The sequence below is a fragment of the Electrophorus electricus genome, chromosome 18 (genome assembly GCF_013358815.1).
Source record: "Electrophorus electricus isolate fEleEle1 chromosome 18, fEleEle1.pri, whole genome shotgun sequence".
NCBI classification, from domain to species: Eukaryota; Metazoa; Chordata; class Actinopteri; order Gymnotiformes; family Gymnotidae; genus Electrophorus; species Electrophorus electricus.
The window spans coordinates 15,549,477-15,567,415 of NC_049552.1; the positions used below are offsets into that span (position 1 = coordinate 15,549,477).

Sequence of the window (17,939 nt, forward strand, 5' to 3'; positions counted from 1 at the left end):
GTTATGTTACAGTAACATAAAAACACACATAGAGGATTTATTTGTATTGCTATGTCATTTGTAACTCACATAGCAATATTTTTTAAATTATGGCCCTTAATGATTTACAGTAACATTCATGCTATATTTTTATTTTACATATATTTCTCTAAGGAAGCCTTCAGGAGCATATGCACACAGAGATTAATCTTTCTGCTCCTGGTGGCTACCTTGTCCACAGACTGGGAAACTCCGCACACCGCCTGGCGGATGCGTCAAGTTCACTCAGCCAAACTTCTGCACGACCACTTGACTTATGGCTCCTGTATCTAGACGATGCACCAGCTCTCCCTCGGACATGTCCGACAACCGAGGCGCATCCCTGCAGGCGACGGACGGGACTCGTGCGCAGGGCTGAGGGTTCCCCGCGCCGGTGCGCGTGCAGGGGGCTGGATTTGTGATGTCAGCCTGGAGGCAACAGATAAAACGTTTAGCGCGTGAGTTTGATCTGCACAACTCCCGAGGAAGAGCGCGGCACGGGCGGGGATTTGGGAGCGCGGGATGTGAGCGGACTTTGCGCGAGCTGGGAAGTCTTTTCTTTGGAAGGCGCCTCGAGACCTCACGATTTCAAGATGAATATCTTCTGCTAGCTGCAAATCATGCGCGTGATTTCAGCACCAGATAAGGATAGATCCGTGATGACAGAAAGCAAATGTTTCCGGCATTTCCACGTATTGGAAACTAATCCATTCAATAAAACATTGAGCAGAATTTCAGTTTTCTGTGTGCAGTCAAATAAAAACTCCAAAGACGTTCATTCACTCTTTGTGTGGTGAACACACCGGACGAATAAACACGGGAGGCAAGCAAAGTGCAGCGCCGAAAAGTGGCAAAGACCTCAAATAACCTTCCACCCCACAGTCGACCTCAGCAAAACGGACAGATTAGAGCCCGTTTTGCAAGGCAGCGCGATGCAAAGCAACGGCACGGATTAATTCTTATATGTGACTCATATTATGCACTATAGCAGGTTACATTGTTTCGCGCGCAAATGCGCGTAACGGTTTGGGGTTTTTTTGGATGTCTGTGGAGAAACTTTGCCTCAAGCATGGGGCACTAAATCCAAAACAGGTTTTAAATCCCCAACAGGGCTGCGAGACGAATGAAGAAGATGCGCGTTAGAAACGAAGGACACGCGGACGTCCCGGTTGCAGGACCGGCTCCGTTATAACCGTTTTTAACGTAGTCCGGAGGAGGGAGATGAACCCGAATTTAACTCACTTAACTCCAGCTGTCCACTGCATGTATTCAAGACCTATCCACTTTTGTGCACTGATAACTGTTCTTTTAAATTGCTTTTTAAAAATCACTTTATTGAAGTAAGGACGGAGGAAAACAGAACGATACACACTATTTTATGGCTCAGATCTATTTAACGAATAACAAACAGGCATTGCGCCGTTTTCTCACTATAGTACATTTCACCCCCGTCAGCAATACCAGCATAGTGACAGCTGGAAACAGAGGGACATTAGTGCCTATATTCCACTTCATTCACCTTATTGCTGCTAGTTCAAAGGGAAGAACCGTGAATCAATTCTCAGACTAATCTCTCCTATTGATTTGCCCTGGCTAATCAATATAATGTTGTTTCTCAGACTACTGGCTATTATTATTGGAGTCCTCCACGCGTGGCTGCTACACACCGCAAAGTCTGATCACATGCAGCGGTACAAACGGACTCTGGCACAGGGAGCAGACAGGTTCCAGGCTGCCACGGGTCAGGAGCAGTGCGGCACCGTCAGCCAGAAGCACCCGGCGCGCTCGGTGGGCCAGCACTACATCCTGGCGGGCTTGGCGGGGCGTTACACCCGACTGACAGACCTGTGGCACAGGATGGCGCTTACTGAGAGGTCCTGTGCAGGTGGATGCGCCTCTGAGGGAGGTATCGCCTCTGGACTGCCTGACAGACTTCTGCGGGAGAAACATTCTCAGAAAGGACAAAGTGACACCTGGCCAGACAGGCCTAGCAGGTGGAAGGGCAGACAGAGCACACGTTCAAAACATGACGAAGCCCTGGACATCCCGCACCCGGACGCTCCCGGCGAATCCTCCACTGCAGTGAGAGAGACAGGCACAGTTGGTCGACCCTTCGAAGGACAATCGAACGTGACGGGCATCTCTGCGCCGCCTCCACGGAGGGGAGAATCTCACGGCTCGGAGGGGAGCGTGGCGTCGAGAAGGATCCGTCGCAGCCCGCAGGACAGCGGCGGAATGGGAGGGGATCCAGAACGGAGCTCAGCCACCAGCACCCACCCCGCCTCCAGCTCCGAGGGGGACGAGGCCGACTCGGGGGAACCGGAGGGGCAGGCGTGGGGCGCGGACCGCCAGGACGCGCCCCTGCAGTGGATGACGGCGCTGTACTTCAGCGGCCAGGGCGAGCGGCTGAGGTTGAACCCAGCGACCTTCGTGGAGCTCCCTCATGCCGCCTTCACCGCCGAGCTGTGGGTCAAGCTCGAGGGAGGTCAGGACAACCCGGCCATCATAGCAGGTTTGTGCTGGAAAGAGCAGACGGGCTTGCACACGCAAGCCCCACTTCATCCCTGATTGTTATTTTGAGAAAGATAATCTTTTAATGACCTGTACTGTCTTGACCTGTAATGTTTTTCTGTTAGGTAACGTTTAGTTTTATCATTGTAAAGTTCATGCAAGCAGTCAAGAAACCAGTAAGGGTTTAATGAAGATTGTTGTGTTCTGTGCTGTACTGTTTGCTGTGCTGTGTGCTGTGCTCTGTGCTGTGTGTTGCGATGTGCTCTATAGTTGGCTGTGCCATGCTCTGTGCATTGTACTCTATGCAGTGCTGTGTTCTGTGCTTTATTGTGTGCTATGCTACGCTGTGTGCTTTTAAAATGATGTGTTCTGTGCTGTGCTCTGTGGTGTGCTGTGGTCCCTGCTGTGTGCTGTAAACTACCAATCTGATGCCCACTGCTCCCTCTCAACTTGGCCTTTTCCCAGAATCCTACACTACATGCCCCCCAAGCAGTATGTGTCCGCTGGTTTGTAGACTGTCTCGTGGTGCCAGAGCTCAGCAGCGAGTCACCTGGGGCCGACTGGCTCCAGATGCTAGATGGAAGCGTTTGGGAAGGTGAACCTTTGCGCTTATGAGGTGCAAACAACAAGACCAGCTCAGGGCAGGATGCCCCGCCACCGGCTGGCCAACACCTGCACTCTGTCTACCAGACTGTTTCCACAGTCGAATGCGTAATGTGCACTCTCCCAGACAGCTTTAGGGCCAGAGGGGGCCGGATTGGCCGAGGGAGGGGGGTCTCAGGGCTATGCGTGATCTAAAACCAGTTGCCAGCTCACCGCTGTTCAGCTCAGCCTGCAATCGCGTGATTTACGCAAAAAATTGATTCTTTTTATTACGTCTCTTGCTGTCACTACAGATAAATAAATAAATAAATATGTTCTTGTTGAAACATGGCCCAGGAGGAATGTGCTGGAACTTGCTGGGAAGCGTTTATAATCAGGTGAAAGCGCGTTTGGTATGGCCGCCATGGACTTTCAATGTGGAAAAGATTATATCTGGAAAAGCTTCTGAAAAGAGATGGAGGAGAAGGCCAGAACACAGCAGCTGTGGTCAGGGAGCTATGGATGTGGTCAGAGGTGGTCAGGGTGCTATGGATGTGGTCAGGATGGTCAGGGAGCTATGGATGTGGTCAGAGGTGGTCAGGGTGCTATGGATGTGGTCAGGATGGTCAGGGAGCTATGGATGTGGTCAGGGGTGGTCAGGGTGCTATGGATGTGGTCAGGGTGGTCAGGGAGCTATGGATGTGGTCAGGGGTGGTCAGGGTGCGATGGATGTGGTCAGGATGGTCAGGGAGCTATGGATGTGGTCAGAGGTGGTCAGGGTGCTATGAATGTGGTCAGGATGGTCAGGGAGCTATGGATGTAGTCGGGGTGGTCAGGGAGCTATGGATGTGGTCAGGGGTGGTCAGGGTGCTATGGATGTGTTCAGGGTGCTGTGGATGTGATCAGGGTGCTATGGTAGTGGCCAGAATTCAATGGTTGTTGCCTTAAGACATTTGGCCAGGTACTTAAGACATAGCAGTGATTATGTTTTGGAGAAGGCAAAAATTTGGACTAAAATTGACATGTGTTTTCAGTTGAAAACAGAAAGTTGATCAAACTTCTGTAAGTAAACACACTATTACTGATCCTGATTTCTGCCTGGCATTGAGGGCTAAACGCTTAGCGATGTCACAGTCTGCTTGTAAATACGACATTATTGGTTGTTTTGATTTGTCCAGTGTGGTCCGCTACTAGTCTCAGGCGTTCCCCATGCCGTGACACATGCAGGGATGAATCTGTCACGCTACACACCGCAGGAGAGAACGGCCGGTTCTCGGCTAACGCCCGAGAGTGCCTCATGGCAAACACTCCACATGCAGTACCAACACAGAGGGCTAATTCCCCTGTAGTTTTATTAACTATGTTTATTATATGCACCTTTAAAGGACACGTGCGACGATATGTTGTTGAGTGATGAACCGGTCATGAATGGACTCTGTGAGAGTGTGTGTGAGCCATGATTCTGCAAGCAACGTTTACAGCATGTGTATAATGGCTATTGTATGTGAACATGACCCTTTCAAATTCTGCTAGCATAGTCCGGGCACACACACACACACACACACACACACACACACACACACACAACAGCACACCATGACGTCTGAGTAAAAATGCTTCGATTTGTATCTGCTCCAGAGTCTCTTGGGATAATTTGTTTAAAATTGCCCATTTTTCTTTCTCTCCAGTATCCCGGGAGTTAAGTTGTCTGTGTAAACGTAAGATGCTGTGTGTGTGTGGGGGGGGTGTTCCCTGACCTTTCTATGTCCTTCCTCTAGAAACATCTGGGTGCCAGATGGGACTGCTTCTCTCGAGATGTGGCTGGGGCTACCGGTGGATGGGGGCTTCAACCCATCGCCTCGGTGGGATAACAGCGATTCTGAAGCTCTGTCACCTGACAAGTCCGACTAACTCAGCTTTCTTGCTTTTCTGTTTGTTGTTCTCGTCAGGTGTGTTTGACAATTGCTCTCACCCGCCCAGCGAGAGGGGTTGGTCTATCGGCGTCCGGACCCTGGAGCCCTCAGGGAGGAAAGACGGCCGCGTCTACTTCTCGCTCCGCACTGACCGCGCACTCAAGTCTAGCACTCTGATGGGCCAGTGGCACTACCAGCCCGGCGCCTGGTCTCACGTGGTTGCCCGGTACGACGGCCACCGGATGGCGCTGTTCGTCGATGGATCCAAGGTGGGAGAGGGCGGGCAGCAGGCAGGCGACCTGAACAGACCCTCCCTGCAAGGCTGCCGTGTGTTCTTACTGGGAGGGGGAGTGTCCGGCGCGGCGCGCGGCTTCCGGGGACACTTGGGCGGGGTTGTCCTGTGGAATCATGCTCGCGACCAGGAGGAGCTGTTTCAGAGGCACGCGCCCCGCGCCGAGCTGCAGCGCCCCCTGCTGGCGCTCTGGGCTGACTTCTCTCATGCGGACCGGCTGCTGACGGCGTACAAAGAGCGGCGGCGCCCATCTGTGTCCACCCTGCCGGCGCCGGAGAGCGAGCTGGTGTCCCCCTTCCTCCCGCCTGCCTGCGGCCTGACCGTGTGCGACAACCCGGATGTCGTCCTCAGCTACGACCAGCACTGGCAGCTCCGGGCCAACAAGCGCGTGCGCTACCGCGTGGTGAACGTGGGCGCGGACGACGGGGGCCGGCCGGCCGTGAGCGGGCCGCAGATCCGGAGGCAGCACCGGGCGCTTGCCGAGGCCTTCGGCCGCTACAACCTGACCCTGGAGCTGAGCGTGCTGAACGTGTGCAACTCCTCGCTGCAGCGGCGTTTCGTGCTCAGCAGCTGCTCCGTGGCCAGGGTGGGCAACCGCCACTGTGACCCCGAGTGCGACCACCCGCTCACGGGCCGCGACGGCGGCGACTGCACCCGCCTCGGCCCCTGCTACAACTGGATGCGGGGCGACGGCTCCTGCGATGCCGCGTGCAACGGCATCCGCTACGACTACGACGATGGCGACTGCTGTGATCCGGACGTCACCGACGTCACGAGGACCTGCTTCGACCCAGAGTCGCCTGACAGGTGAGTCCGGGTCGCTCTGTCGCGGTCATCTGGTGGAGCAGGTGGAGTAGGATTAGAGGGACTACCCAGTGCTGTGAATGCTACTGATGCTAATGCTAAAAAGCTAACAACTTCCTTTCCTTTCTTCTGCTCTCCGTGAAGGTGACTTGGTCACCATCGGCCCGAGGAAGCCGTCCAACTCAGTGAGCCTGTTCATTTCTCTTGAATCCTGGCAGTGATATGTAAGCTGCTTACATATTCCTACGTAATGGCGTAAAAAAGGAAATCACGAAAGACAGTCCAAGTTTTATGACCCTCTGTGTTGCTCTAAACACTGTTACCAGCATTGGGCAGAGCAAAGTGCCATTACTGTGAAATCCCACGTCTCTCCTGTTTTTTGAGACTGTCAGAATGCTCCGTATTACACAACTAGCAGAGCACACATATGAATCTGAGACTCTGGAAGCGTTTAAAAGCACGCAGACTCGGACGTGGACGCGGGCCAAAGTATACACTCAATACGGCTAAACAACCAAACCAGGAGACTCAGCTCTGCTCACTGTGACAGGCAGGTTGACTTGGCTTCAGTACAGTGTGTGTGATGTGTTGCCAGGATCTCTCTCTCTCTCTCTCTCTCTCTCTCTCTCCCGCTCTCTCTCTCTCCATTCCATCCACTCTTCCTTTTTTTTTTTCCAAGAGTGCCCATACAGGCAAAAATACCTCAGCTGTTATATACGCGGAAAAAAAACCTTTATTGCGGTTTGTCCAGCTACTCTAGTCTACAGGTCAGAAGGTTCTGTCTGTGAAATGCAAACTGTGTCAAATAAAACAACGGCCTAAATCTTTATCTGCTCTGCCTGAATGGTTGCGCTGCACACAACTGGTCCGCTGGAAGAGCTCGCAGGCAAGACTGGCCACGAAGCCGGCGTAATGTCACAGCGCAGATAGCGCACTGCTGGAAGTGTTCTGGCGGTCTGCCGCTCTCTGGAGAGGCCCTGCTTCGCAAGCTGTTTGCCTTTTCCTGCAGAGATCCCCGCTGAGATGAATGGGGCCCCAGTGATACACTTGGACGGTGGTCTGAGAAACACTCTGATATTCTGAGTTGGATGTTGCTTGTTTTGCACCAGGTTACTTTTAAGGATGATAACAGCAGATCTTTTACTTTTAAAGATGGTAACAGTAGCTAAAGCCCAGCGGTAGAGCCACACTTGTTATCAGAAGACACAGATAGTGAGGAAGGGAGGTCAAAAGAGAGAGGAGACAGAGAGAAAACAAGACTGCTGAAAGGTGAAGAGCTCTGCACTTATAACCAGTAAACAACATCAGTAACAATAGCTGACTGAATACTGAAAATCATTTCTATAAAATAATTTGTACCATTTTCAATATCTGCTTGTATTGTTATGCCCTAAAGACACACAACTCCAAGCTCACACTCATTATGACGTAGACACAAAACTCCAAGCTCACACTCGTTATGACATACACACACAACTCCAAGCACACACTCGTTATGACATACACAGACAACCCCAAGCTCACACTCGTTATGACGAACAGACACACAACCCCAAGCTCACACTCGTTATGACGTAGACACACAACTCTAAGCTCACACTCGTTATTATGTACAGACAGACAAACCCCAAGCTCACACTCGTTATGATGTAGACACACAACTCTAAGCTCACACTCGTTATTATGTACAGACAGACAAACCCCAAGCTCACACTCGTTATGACGTAGACACATAACTCTAAGCTCACACTCGTTATTATGTACAGACAGACAAACCCCAAGCTCACACTCGTTATGATGTAGACATATAACTCCAAGCTCACACTCGTTATTATGTACAGACAGACAAACCCCAAGCTCACACTCGTTATGATGTAGACACATAACTCCAAGCTCACACTCGTTATTATGTACAGACAGACAAACCCCAAGCTCACACTCGTTATGACGTAGACACACAACTCTAAGCTCACACTCGTTATTATGTACAGACAGACAAACCCCAAGCTCACACACGTTATGATGTAGACACATAACTCCAAGCTCACACTCGTTATGACGTACAGACACACAACTCCAAGCCCATACTTGTTATGATGCTCGTTATGATGTACAGACTCTCCAAACCTTGTCCTGGACTGCTTCACTGGCACTAGTTCTGCAGAATGTGAAGATAAATGGAGATGTTATCAGCAAATGTTACTGCATTTAGGCTTGTGTGAGTTTGAGGTTTATAACCAGGTCTTTCCTGACCAGACTGGAAAAGTTCATCAGAGAGGAGAATTAATTCAGCGATGACATTTTGGCGGTGACGAGAGAGTGTTGCTTCGTTTGTCCAGTGGTTAACACTGACAGTGGACACTGTTTGCATTGACTGGTTGTGTATTAATTTTTAGTACTCAAGTGTGTGATATGTTAAGGGAGATATTTCTACATTTTTTGGCAACCTCAAGAAGAAAATATATATATAAGAAAAGTTGATCTGTTATGAACAGATAATACTGCGCAATAACCTGTTTATAAGGGCTCCTTTTGCTGAGCTGTGATTTCGTGTCGAGTTGCTTAAGCCCATCGTTTTGAAATATTTATTTTTAATCCTTCGTTCGTTGCCTTTACGGCAGCAGTGACGTCTGCGTGGTCAGAGCTGGAGGACGCAGGACGGTGCCGCGGGACCTGCAGACCACAGATGTACGGGCCCATTCCCATGTTAACGTGGGAACACAGGAGGGCGTGTCACTGACATACACCTCGCAGTTATTATGTCACTCTTAACACCTTTGCAAAGAAAGGATAATTTATTTTGCTAATATTCCAACTTGAGGGCAATTCGACATTTAACGTGGCCAAAATATTGTTTGTTGACCTGTCTCTGTAAATTGGGGAGCACAAAAATAAATAAATAAATACATACAGTTAAACATTTTTTTTTTACTTTATGGTATTTTATTTATTTATTGAAAACCTTGAATTAGTTCAACAGAAAATATGCTCAGGTAGATGTCAAAAAAAGTCCAAGACATATATAGATAATGTGGACTCTGTACAGGTGCTTATAATGGATGAATTATTGTCCATTTCACTGCTGGGATCTTAAATGCCCCCCAAAAAACCTCCACGTTCTACAGCTGGTACGTGACAAAAAGCCACTCTTCCAACACTCTGATTGGTTTAGAGCCAGTACACCATATATGGCAAAGCACAGATCCTTTCACAGTCTGCTGAATTTTGGTTTTGCAAACATTACGTACGATATTACAATTTTGTCTATAGCATGGTGATAAGAACTAAAGGCTCACAATGTCCTGTAAGATAAATGACCGGGAATGAGCAGTCATGTGACTAGAAGCATGTCATGTGACCAGAAACAAACAAAAAAACCTTAAATATTGCAAGGCCAGAAGCAGAGGCCATCAATTTGGTTCCTCCAAGCTGTGGCTCATGCATCCTCAGGGGGCGGAGTCACACACTCAGAGGTGAGCGTCATCCTTCCCTTTATGATGTATAAGCCCACAGACACCTGTGATTGGCCAGTGTCTCTGTACTTGATGGGGGAGAGAGAGTGCATGCCAAAATTGTTCTCTTGGGCTCCCGGTCACAGATGACATCATCGGGGATCCCGAATTCACACTGTCTGATGATAGGCCCAACGCTTTTCTGTTGCACCAATCAGGAGCCCTTCATGTTTTGTTTTTACGTTTGTTTTTCATGTGAGGTTGTGTTCTGCTGCAGGGCATACCTGAGCGTCAAAGAACTGAAGGAGCTTCTTCATCTGAGCAGCTCGGATACACTCAACGTGTTCTTTGCCAGCTCAGCTCGAGAGGAGCTCGCCGGCGCCGCCACGTGGCCCTGGGCCAAGGAAGCCCTTACACACCAAGGTGAGAACCTGGTCTCTCCTTACACATCAAGGTGAGAACCTGGTCTCCCTCTTACACATTATGGAGAGAACCTGGTCTCTCCTTACACATCAAGGTGAGAACCTGGTCTCCCTCTTATACATTATGGAGAGAACCAGGTCTCTCCTTACACATCAAGGTGAGAACCCAGTCTCTCCTTACACATCAAGGTGAGAACCTGGTCTCCCTCTTACACATTATGGAGAGAACCCAGTCTCTCCTTACATATCAAGGTGAAAACCTGGTCTCTCCTCACACATCAAGGTGAGGACCCAGTCTCTCCTTACACATCAAGGTGAGAACCTGGTCTCCTTCTTACAAATTATGGAGAGAACCTGGTCTCTCCTTCCACATCAAGGTGAGAACCTGGTCTCCCTCTTATACATTATGGAGAGAACCAGGTCTCTCCTTACACATCAAGGTGAGAACCCAGTCTCTCCTTACACATCAAGGTGAGAACCTGGTCTCCCTCTTACACATTATGGAGAGAACCCAGTCTCTCCTTACATATCAAGGTGAAAACCTGGTCTCTCCTTACACATCAAGGTGAGGACCCAGTCTCTCCTTACACATCAAGGTGAGAACCTGGTCTCCTTCTTACAAATTATGGAGAGAACCTGGTCTCTCCTTACACATCAAGGTGAGAACCTGGTCTCCCTCTTACACATTATGGAGAGAACCTGGTCTCTCCTTACACATCAAGGTGAGAACCTGGTCTCCCTCTTACACATTATAGAGAGAACCTGGTCTTTCCTTACACATCAAGGTGATAACCCGGTCTATCCTTACACATCAAAGTGAGAACCTGGTCTCCCTCTTATACATTATGGAGAGAACCTGGTCTCTCCTTACACATCAAGGTGAGAACCCAGTCTCTCCTTACACATCAAGGTGAGAACCTGGTCTCCCTCTTACACATTATGGAGAGAACCCAGTCTCTCCTTACATATCAAGGTGAAAACCTGGTCTCTCCTTACACATCAAGGTGAGGACCCAGTCTCTCCTTACACATCAAGGTGAGAACCTGGTCTCCTTCTTACACATTATGGAGAGAACCTGGTCTCTCTTTACACATCATGGTGGGGACCTGGTCTCTCCTTACACATCAAGGTGAGGACCTGGTCTCCCCCATTCCCCTCTCTCTCAGTATTTGTCTGTCTCCTAATGCTGCCTCCACTACTAAGATAAAAAACAAAGCCTAATGTTTTGCAGTCACTGCTCTGATGTGTAATCCAGGAAGTTCAGCTGGTCAGGTAAGTGTGTCTACAGAAGCGAGCACTCCTAAGGACGGAGAGTGCTCTCCTGAAGTACTCTGAGCTTGGTTTATTCCCCCTGTCAACACCTCCCTTAACTACAGTATGTCTTAGCTGCCCCATGCACTAAACACGCTGCCTCTCCAGTCCTGTTGCCACAGGCATTTCCCGTTAGGACAGACACTGTCCCTCTGCATTCTTCTTAACGCTCACACGCCTGAGATTAATGGAGACCGCAATCCCGGGCATGAAAGGAATATATCTGCAGCACGCACAGACCTCTCCCCGCCCTGAACCGCCAAAAGAGTGCACGAGAATGAGAAGGAGGAAAGAGGCAAACAGTGAGCAAACAAGCAGAAAACATCTGCCATCTGCTTTCACCTGCCAGCTCATTTTATGGGCTCATAGTTGTTGCGTTTCTGAGCTCATTAAGGAGGACATGGTTGGGTCTGCAAGGTCTCTTATGTCAGTCTCTCTCCCATTGGTCCGGGAGCTCGGTCAGCCTCGGCTACGACACCGCGTTAGTTAATGACATTAATTTGGCGGCTGTTAGAAATCGGGAGCTTTTAGAAATGACCTTCCAATGATCAAATTGTAACAACCATTTCTTGAGGTTTTTTAAAAAAAATTTTCGCAGACGTTTGTGTCAATCAATAAAAAAATGCAGCATGACATTAAAGGGCTCTTTAGTTGTCACGGTAACATGTTTAAATCAGAGTCCACCTGCTAAAGAAAGGAGAAATGAGTGCTGGACCTAGCAGACAAGCCAAGCGCTGTATCTCTGCTGCCCTATCCATCATGCACCCTGGGGATGGTGTGCTTTCCATGTGTGTGCAGTACTTCCGTCTCCAGACGGCTCTGAGCGCAGCGCGTCTGAACTCACAGACCCGTCCTCTTGGCTGAGTGTCCACTGGCTGTCTGAGGCACCAGAGATCTGCTTCCTTCCCAGCAACACACACACACACACACACACACACACACACACACACTCTTACTCACAGACACACACATACACCCACACACTTTCTTTCTCTCTCTCTCACACACTCTGTCACACAGACACACATGCACTCTCAAACACACACACACACACACACACACACACATACCCTTTTAAATGTGCAGTAGATCTAGGCAGAGGAGCGCAGGAAACCTGACTCCAAAATAATGGGTCATTTCTCCTTAAACGTAGGTGCATGCTTGGTGTCCACATTTTGTTTATGTAGTATTGGCATGAGGCTAATTTATATTACAAGAAAGAGAAGATGACCCTCCCCGTTTGGCTGGTAGGGCAGGTAGCGCAGTGTGCTAGTAACACCAAGGTTAAGAGTTTGATTCCCACTGAGTGTATGTAACAATCGTCCTGGTGAATATTGATCTGGATAAGTGCGTCTGCCAAAATATGTCAATTAGAATGTTCCTTGCCACGCCCCCTCCACGCCCCTCTTTAAGTACATCAGGTAAGGGCGGAGGTAGCCATGTGTTAGAGGCCTAAGATTAAATAAACCATTGAGTGACATCAAGTCTATGACTGTAATAGTAACCATATCTGTCAACAGTTTCCACAAAGTTTACCATTTTCTCAAAAAAAAAACCAAGATACTATTATGTTGTTATGAGAAGATCGGGTTCGTACCATAAAGAAAACAACATGGCTTTGAAAATCACAGAGTGATCTTATTCAGTTAAGCATGGTAAGACACTGGCTAACTTTAATACCCCCGGAGTGTTTCACCACGAGCCCGGGCATTTTTAGAACGCGAAGGAATGAAAAATAGCCAAGCCGTGGAGTTGTGTTGGGGTTAGCCTGGACTCGCTTGGACTTTCAGCAGTGGTCCGGGACTCGGGAAGGTGGTGTCCATATGCGATTGACTTCCTTTGCTTCCATTCCCTGCATGTGTTTTGCATTGATCTGTCTCTGTGCTCATTGAGCTCACAATCTCCGTCTGCTCCGATGTGCTGTGACGTAAGAAGCGGCCCATTAGCGAGCCGAAAAGCTCCGTGCGAGGCGATCTTCAGTCGGCGGCCCGGCGCTTGATGAACCCACGCGGAGGTCAGAGAGCGCGATTAAAGTGGCGGGCCGAGGTTCGCGGGCTTTGGCGCGCGACACGGTCTGTTTTGAGGCCAGATAAATCAGCAGATTGTTCGCAAAAACACTTGACGTCCGCTGTCGGGGGACGCAATCGAGTTTAATGCCCCGAACAATTTAGCCGCAGTTGGAGCATAGAGCCAATGTGCAGATAAATCCGCAAAACTGTGTGGCAAAGCTTGGTCTTTCTTGTTCTATTCCCATCAAACATGGAGATTTCTTAAACAACAGTGGCTCCTTCTCTTTACCCCCTAAACTACTTCGTATTCATTTTCTTTACTTGTTTATGTTTTATTTTCCGCCTGTATACAGCAACTACATGAGTTCTTCTCCACACCGTAGCAGAGAAGATCTTTTACTGAGCTCCATGCAAACCGCACCCTGTTCTGAATTAGTCTACAAAGGTCTCCCCAATCCGCCACTGGAGTCATAACAACAGGCAATAACAACACCTTCCACGCTACCTGAATTACTTCAAAGAAATTAGGCCATGCACGATTTTTTCAGAGGACGAGCGCGGCGGTATTTTTTAAGATGGCAAAGCGCCTACATTTAAGTGGTTGTAAATGTCACATCGTTACAGCTTTTTATTGCATTTGTTGGTAATAAAACCTCAGGCCAATGCGCTGTTATGTTGCACACCTATCGCCGAGAATGTTGGCAGAACACATGCATTAGGGAAGGAGCCCGCTCCCACTAAATCATGCTTACTGTCCTCTCATAGCATATAATGTAACTGAATGTTGTCCTGGTTGGACAAGCTGTGTAAAGAATCAATGTTCATTTGAAATTCAGAATTCCCTGACCATAAGCAGGTGGGTTATGCAACACGGTCTGTACAGTTTACTATCATGGCATTCATCTTCTTTCCATGTTCTTTATTTTGCCGCTGTTTGAAGGAGGAATGATTATGAACCCATCCTACTTCGGCACTCTGGGACACAACAACACCATGATCCATGAGCTGGGCCATATATTTGGACTGTACCATGTCTTCAAGGGGGTGACGGAGCGGGAGTCATGTGACGACCCGTGTCAGGAAACCATCGCATCTATGGAAACGGGAGACTTCTGCGCCGATACGGCACCCACCCCAAAGTCCAAAGCCTGCCGAGACCCGGACCCGGTGAATGATACGTGCGGACTGGCCCGATACCATGACACACCCTACAGCAATTACATGAGCTACACAGGTGAAGCCGAGCAAAGCACCACCACGCGCCATGCCGCACAGTATGTAGCTACACATTTAAACACTGCCTCGCATGAAACGTACATTAAACACGGCCTGCCTCGCATGAAACACATTAAACATGGCCTGCCTCGCATGAAACACACATTAAACACTGCCTCGCATGGAATACGAGCTTTAGGACATTGCTAACCTCCGAAAGCTTAAATATAGTCGAGTATTCCAAGATAATATAGCCACATTGCCCTTACATAGTGATATTAAGATGTTGCATGACAACGGTACATTTCGAACATTAACGATAATCGAGTCGTTGTATTAAACTAAGTGTGTTGGGAATAAAACTAAGACACCACCTTGTTTACAGATGATAACTGCACTGACCACTTCACACCAAATCAGGTAGCTCGCATGCACTGCTATATCGATCTGGTGTACAAGAACTGGGTGCATGGCAGAAGGCCCGCCCCTGTTCCTCTCGCTCCTATCGTGATTGGCCATGATGAGGACTCCGTCTCCTTTCATTGGCTGCATCCAGTCAGTGGTCCATTAATGCAAAGGTAATGTGGAAGAACCGCACTAGGTGGTATCACAGCAAGTGTTCAGCAGAACTTCTCTAATTTATGTTGTGGTTCAGTAATTATTGTGGATTCAGATGGATGGAAACAGATCAGCATGACTCTGGTTTCACATTTCACATCTAAATTTTGCCACACTGTCAGTGTGAGGTCGAGTGGTGTCAGGTACTGCTACTGACTACTCAGGCCACTGTTATGAGAAAGTGAAAAAACCCAACTATCTCATATACGTGTGTGTGTGTGTGTGTGTAGGGAGGAGGGGGTGAATTGTCAGCTGTGTGACGTGCATGGAGTGCTCCACCAGTATGCTTCGGAGGCCAGTTCCCCTCATGTCTGTGACACCAGTGGTTACTGGAGCCCCGAAGAGGCTGTAGGTCAGTATCTGTAATCTCCCAACCTCACCCCATAATCCCAGCCTTCAACTCCACCCGTCAACCCCACCCTTTAAGCCTACCCCCTAACACCACCACCACCCTTCAACCCCGTTGCGCAGGCTGTCTGAGCATCCACCACACACCACCCCGCATAGCACCGCCACCAGACCGTCGTCCCGGTTCGCGGTTCTGTTTCGCGTCAGAGGCAGAGAGGGTGAGTGTGAGGGTGTATGGCTGAAATCCAACTTGCATGCAAACGTGTGGCAGCCCCACGTTTGACATCGGTCGGCGTGTCCGGTGTGACCGAGGGTCCGAAACGCAGAGGCTTCTCTCGGGCTCCTGACCTCTGGACGTCTGCCTCACCATGAGGAACGTCCGTGCTTCTCTGGGCAGGGTGCGTGCAAATCTCCAGAAGTCTGGAAAAACTTAAGGGATAAATCATTAAACAATAATTGCCAGGATAAAGAACTCTCATGTCTTCGCCATCGAAGGGAGAGAGAGAGAGAGAAGCGTGGGGGATTCAGACCTTGGCATGCCGCCTAGTTTTGCTACTATTGGGTTGCCTCCAGACCTGGGCTGTTATGAAAGCGTTGGGTATCCTGTAATCCTGCATCGCTATTGAGCCTAATTCCTCATGTAACAGATGATACTGGTTATTACAATCATGGTGCACTTAGCTGTCAGCGCTGCGAACACATGGACTCGTCACGGACGAGGCGGCGTTGTCAGCCATGGAGGACAGATCCATGGAAACGCTCTCCGGGCGCACACACGGGCGGCTCGGAAAACCTCCCCGTAGCACAAAAGGGGCGAAACATAAAAATTGTACGTTTACGCGCAGTGCGGAGTGATTCTTGGACTCCTGTTTTGTTTTGAAAAACAGATTGATGAGATATGCAGCATTAATTTCTGAAGAAAAAAAGTCAACGATAACAAAAGCGTTTGAGTGTCTCTGAGATATGGCAAAGGAGATTAGTGGCTTTGCATCAAGTCTGTAATGAATTAAACCGAATCTATTGTTTTTCCGTTATTTTTAGCTGGGTGTTAATCCCTGCTGTGATTACTAAATGTGAATTATTTTTGCCACTCGGTTTATAACCTCAGAAAGACTTTTAAATGATAATGACGGCGGTGTTTGTGTAAGGAGAAATAAGACTCGTGTTGATACCGCAATAAAGCCTCATCTGACGGCTTTGTGCGGCTTCACAGCGTCCAATTCAAACACCGCAAATGTGTTTCGTTTAGGAGCCGATATTTAACGAGCCCTGCGGCCAAGCTCCCTCCTGGCTGGCCGGAGCAGGCGTGACGTCCTGGCACGTGGCGCTCGCGCGGGCAGAGATGTCGGGGCAGGGCTGCAGAGCAGGGAGACGTTTAAACGTTGCGGACGAGGCGCTCCCAGATCTCCCCGATCTCGCGGCTCTGCGGTTTCCCGCCAGGAGCCCTGTTGCGGCATCTGAAACAGTTATTAACTCCAGCCCGTGTGGAGGACCGCGCTGACTTGCTCTGACCTACTGAGTTTTATGGTTTGTCTTGGCTTGGTGCACACGCGTGCACGCGCATGAGGCCAGGCTAGGTACAAAGCAGAGCGCATCAACCAGAGAGAGCTGTCTCACTCTCCCCCCAGCTGTATGTCTGCCTGTCTGACCTGTCGCTGTCTGAGTGTGCTGGCACGTTTTTATCAATCGGTTGTAGGAGCTGTGTGTGTTTTGAGTTTTTTATGTGTCCAGAACGGCTTTGTGGAACAGAGATCTCTCTCTCCATCTTCCTCTGCTCTCTCTCCCCTTCTCTCGCCATGGATGACATTAGCTCCTAGTTTGATCAGGTTTTTTTGGAGTTCTATCCATCACGTTTAGGGTGCCACAGGACGTGTGCTTTCAGGACATACTTACAGGACTTGTGCCTTCAGGATGTGTGCTTTCAGGACATACTTACAGGACTTGTACCTTCAGGATGTGTGCTTTCAGGACATACTTACAGGACTTGTGCCTCCAGCACGTGTGCTTTCAGGACATACTTACAGGACTTGTGCCTTCAGGATGTGTGCTTTCAGGACACTTACAGGACTTGTGCCTTCAGGATGTGTGCTTTCAGGACATACTTACAGGACTTGTACCTTCAGGATGTGTGCTTTCAGGACATACTTACAGGACTTGTGCCTCCAGCACGTGTGCTTTCAGGACATACTTACAGGACTTGTGCCTTCAGGACATGTGCTTTCAGGACATACAGAACTTGTGCCTTCAGGACATAGAGGACTTGTGCCTCCAGGATGTGTACTTTCAGGACATACTTACAGGACTTGTGCCTCCAGCACGTGCTTTCAGGACATACTTACAGGACTTGTGCCTCCAGGACGTGTGCTTTCAGGACATACTTACAGGACTTGTGCTTCCAGGACGTGTGCTTTCAGGACATACTTACAGGACTTGTGCCTTCAGGA

The 17,939-nt window shown here is 49.2% G+C and overlaps 1 protein-coding gene across 1 annotated transcript in view; it reads left to right on the plus strand.

Annotated features, from left to right (window-relative positions):
* Positions 1 to 515: 515 nt before the first annotated feature.
* The window catches only part of pappa2 (pappalysin 2), a 40,510-nt gene continuing 23,086 nt past the window's right edge, over positions 516 to 17,939 (plus strand). Inside the window, exons 1-6 of the mRNA XM_035536496.1 lie at positions 516 to 2,530; positions 5,061 to 6,123; positions 9,850 to 9,995; positions 14,255 to 14,548; positions 14,915 to 15,107; positions 15,378 to 15,499. Coding sequence (XP_035392389.1) covers positions 1,624 to 2,530; positions 5,061 to 6,123; positions 9,850 to 9,995; positions 14,255 to 14,548; positions 14,915 to 15,107; positions 15,378 to 15,499 — 2,725 coding nt within the window. The 5' untranslated portion in view covers positions 516 to 1,623. The remainder of the gene's footprint in view (positions 2,531 to 5,060; positions 6,124 to 9,849; positions 9,996 to 14,254; positions 14,549 to 14,914; positions 15,108 to 15,377; positions 15,500 to 17,939) is intronic.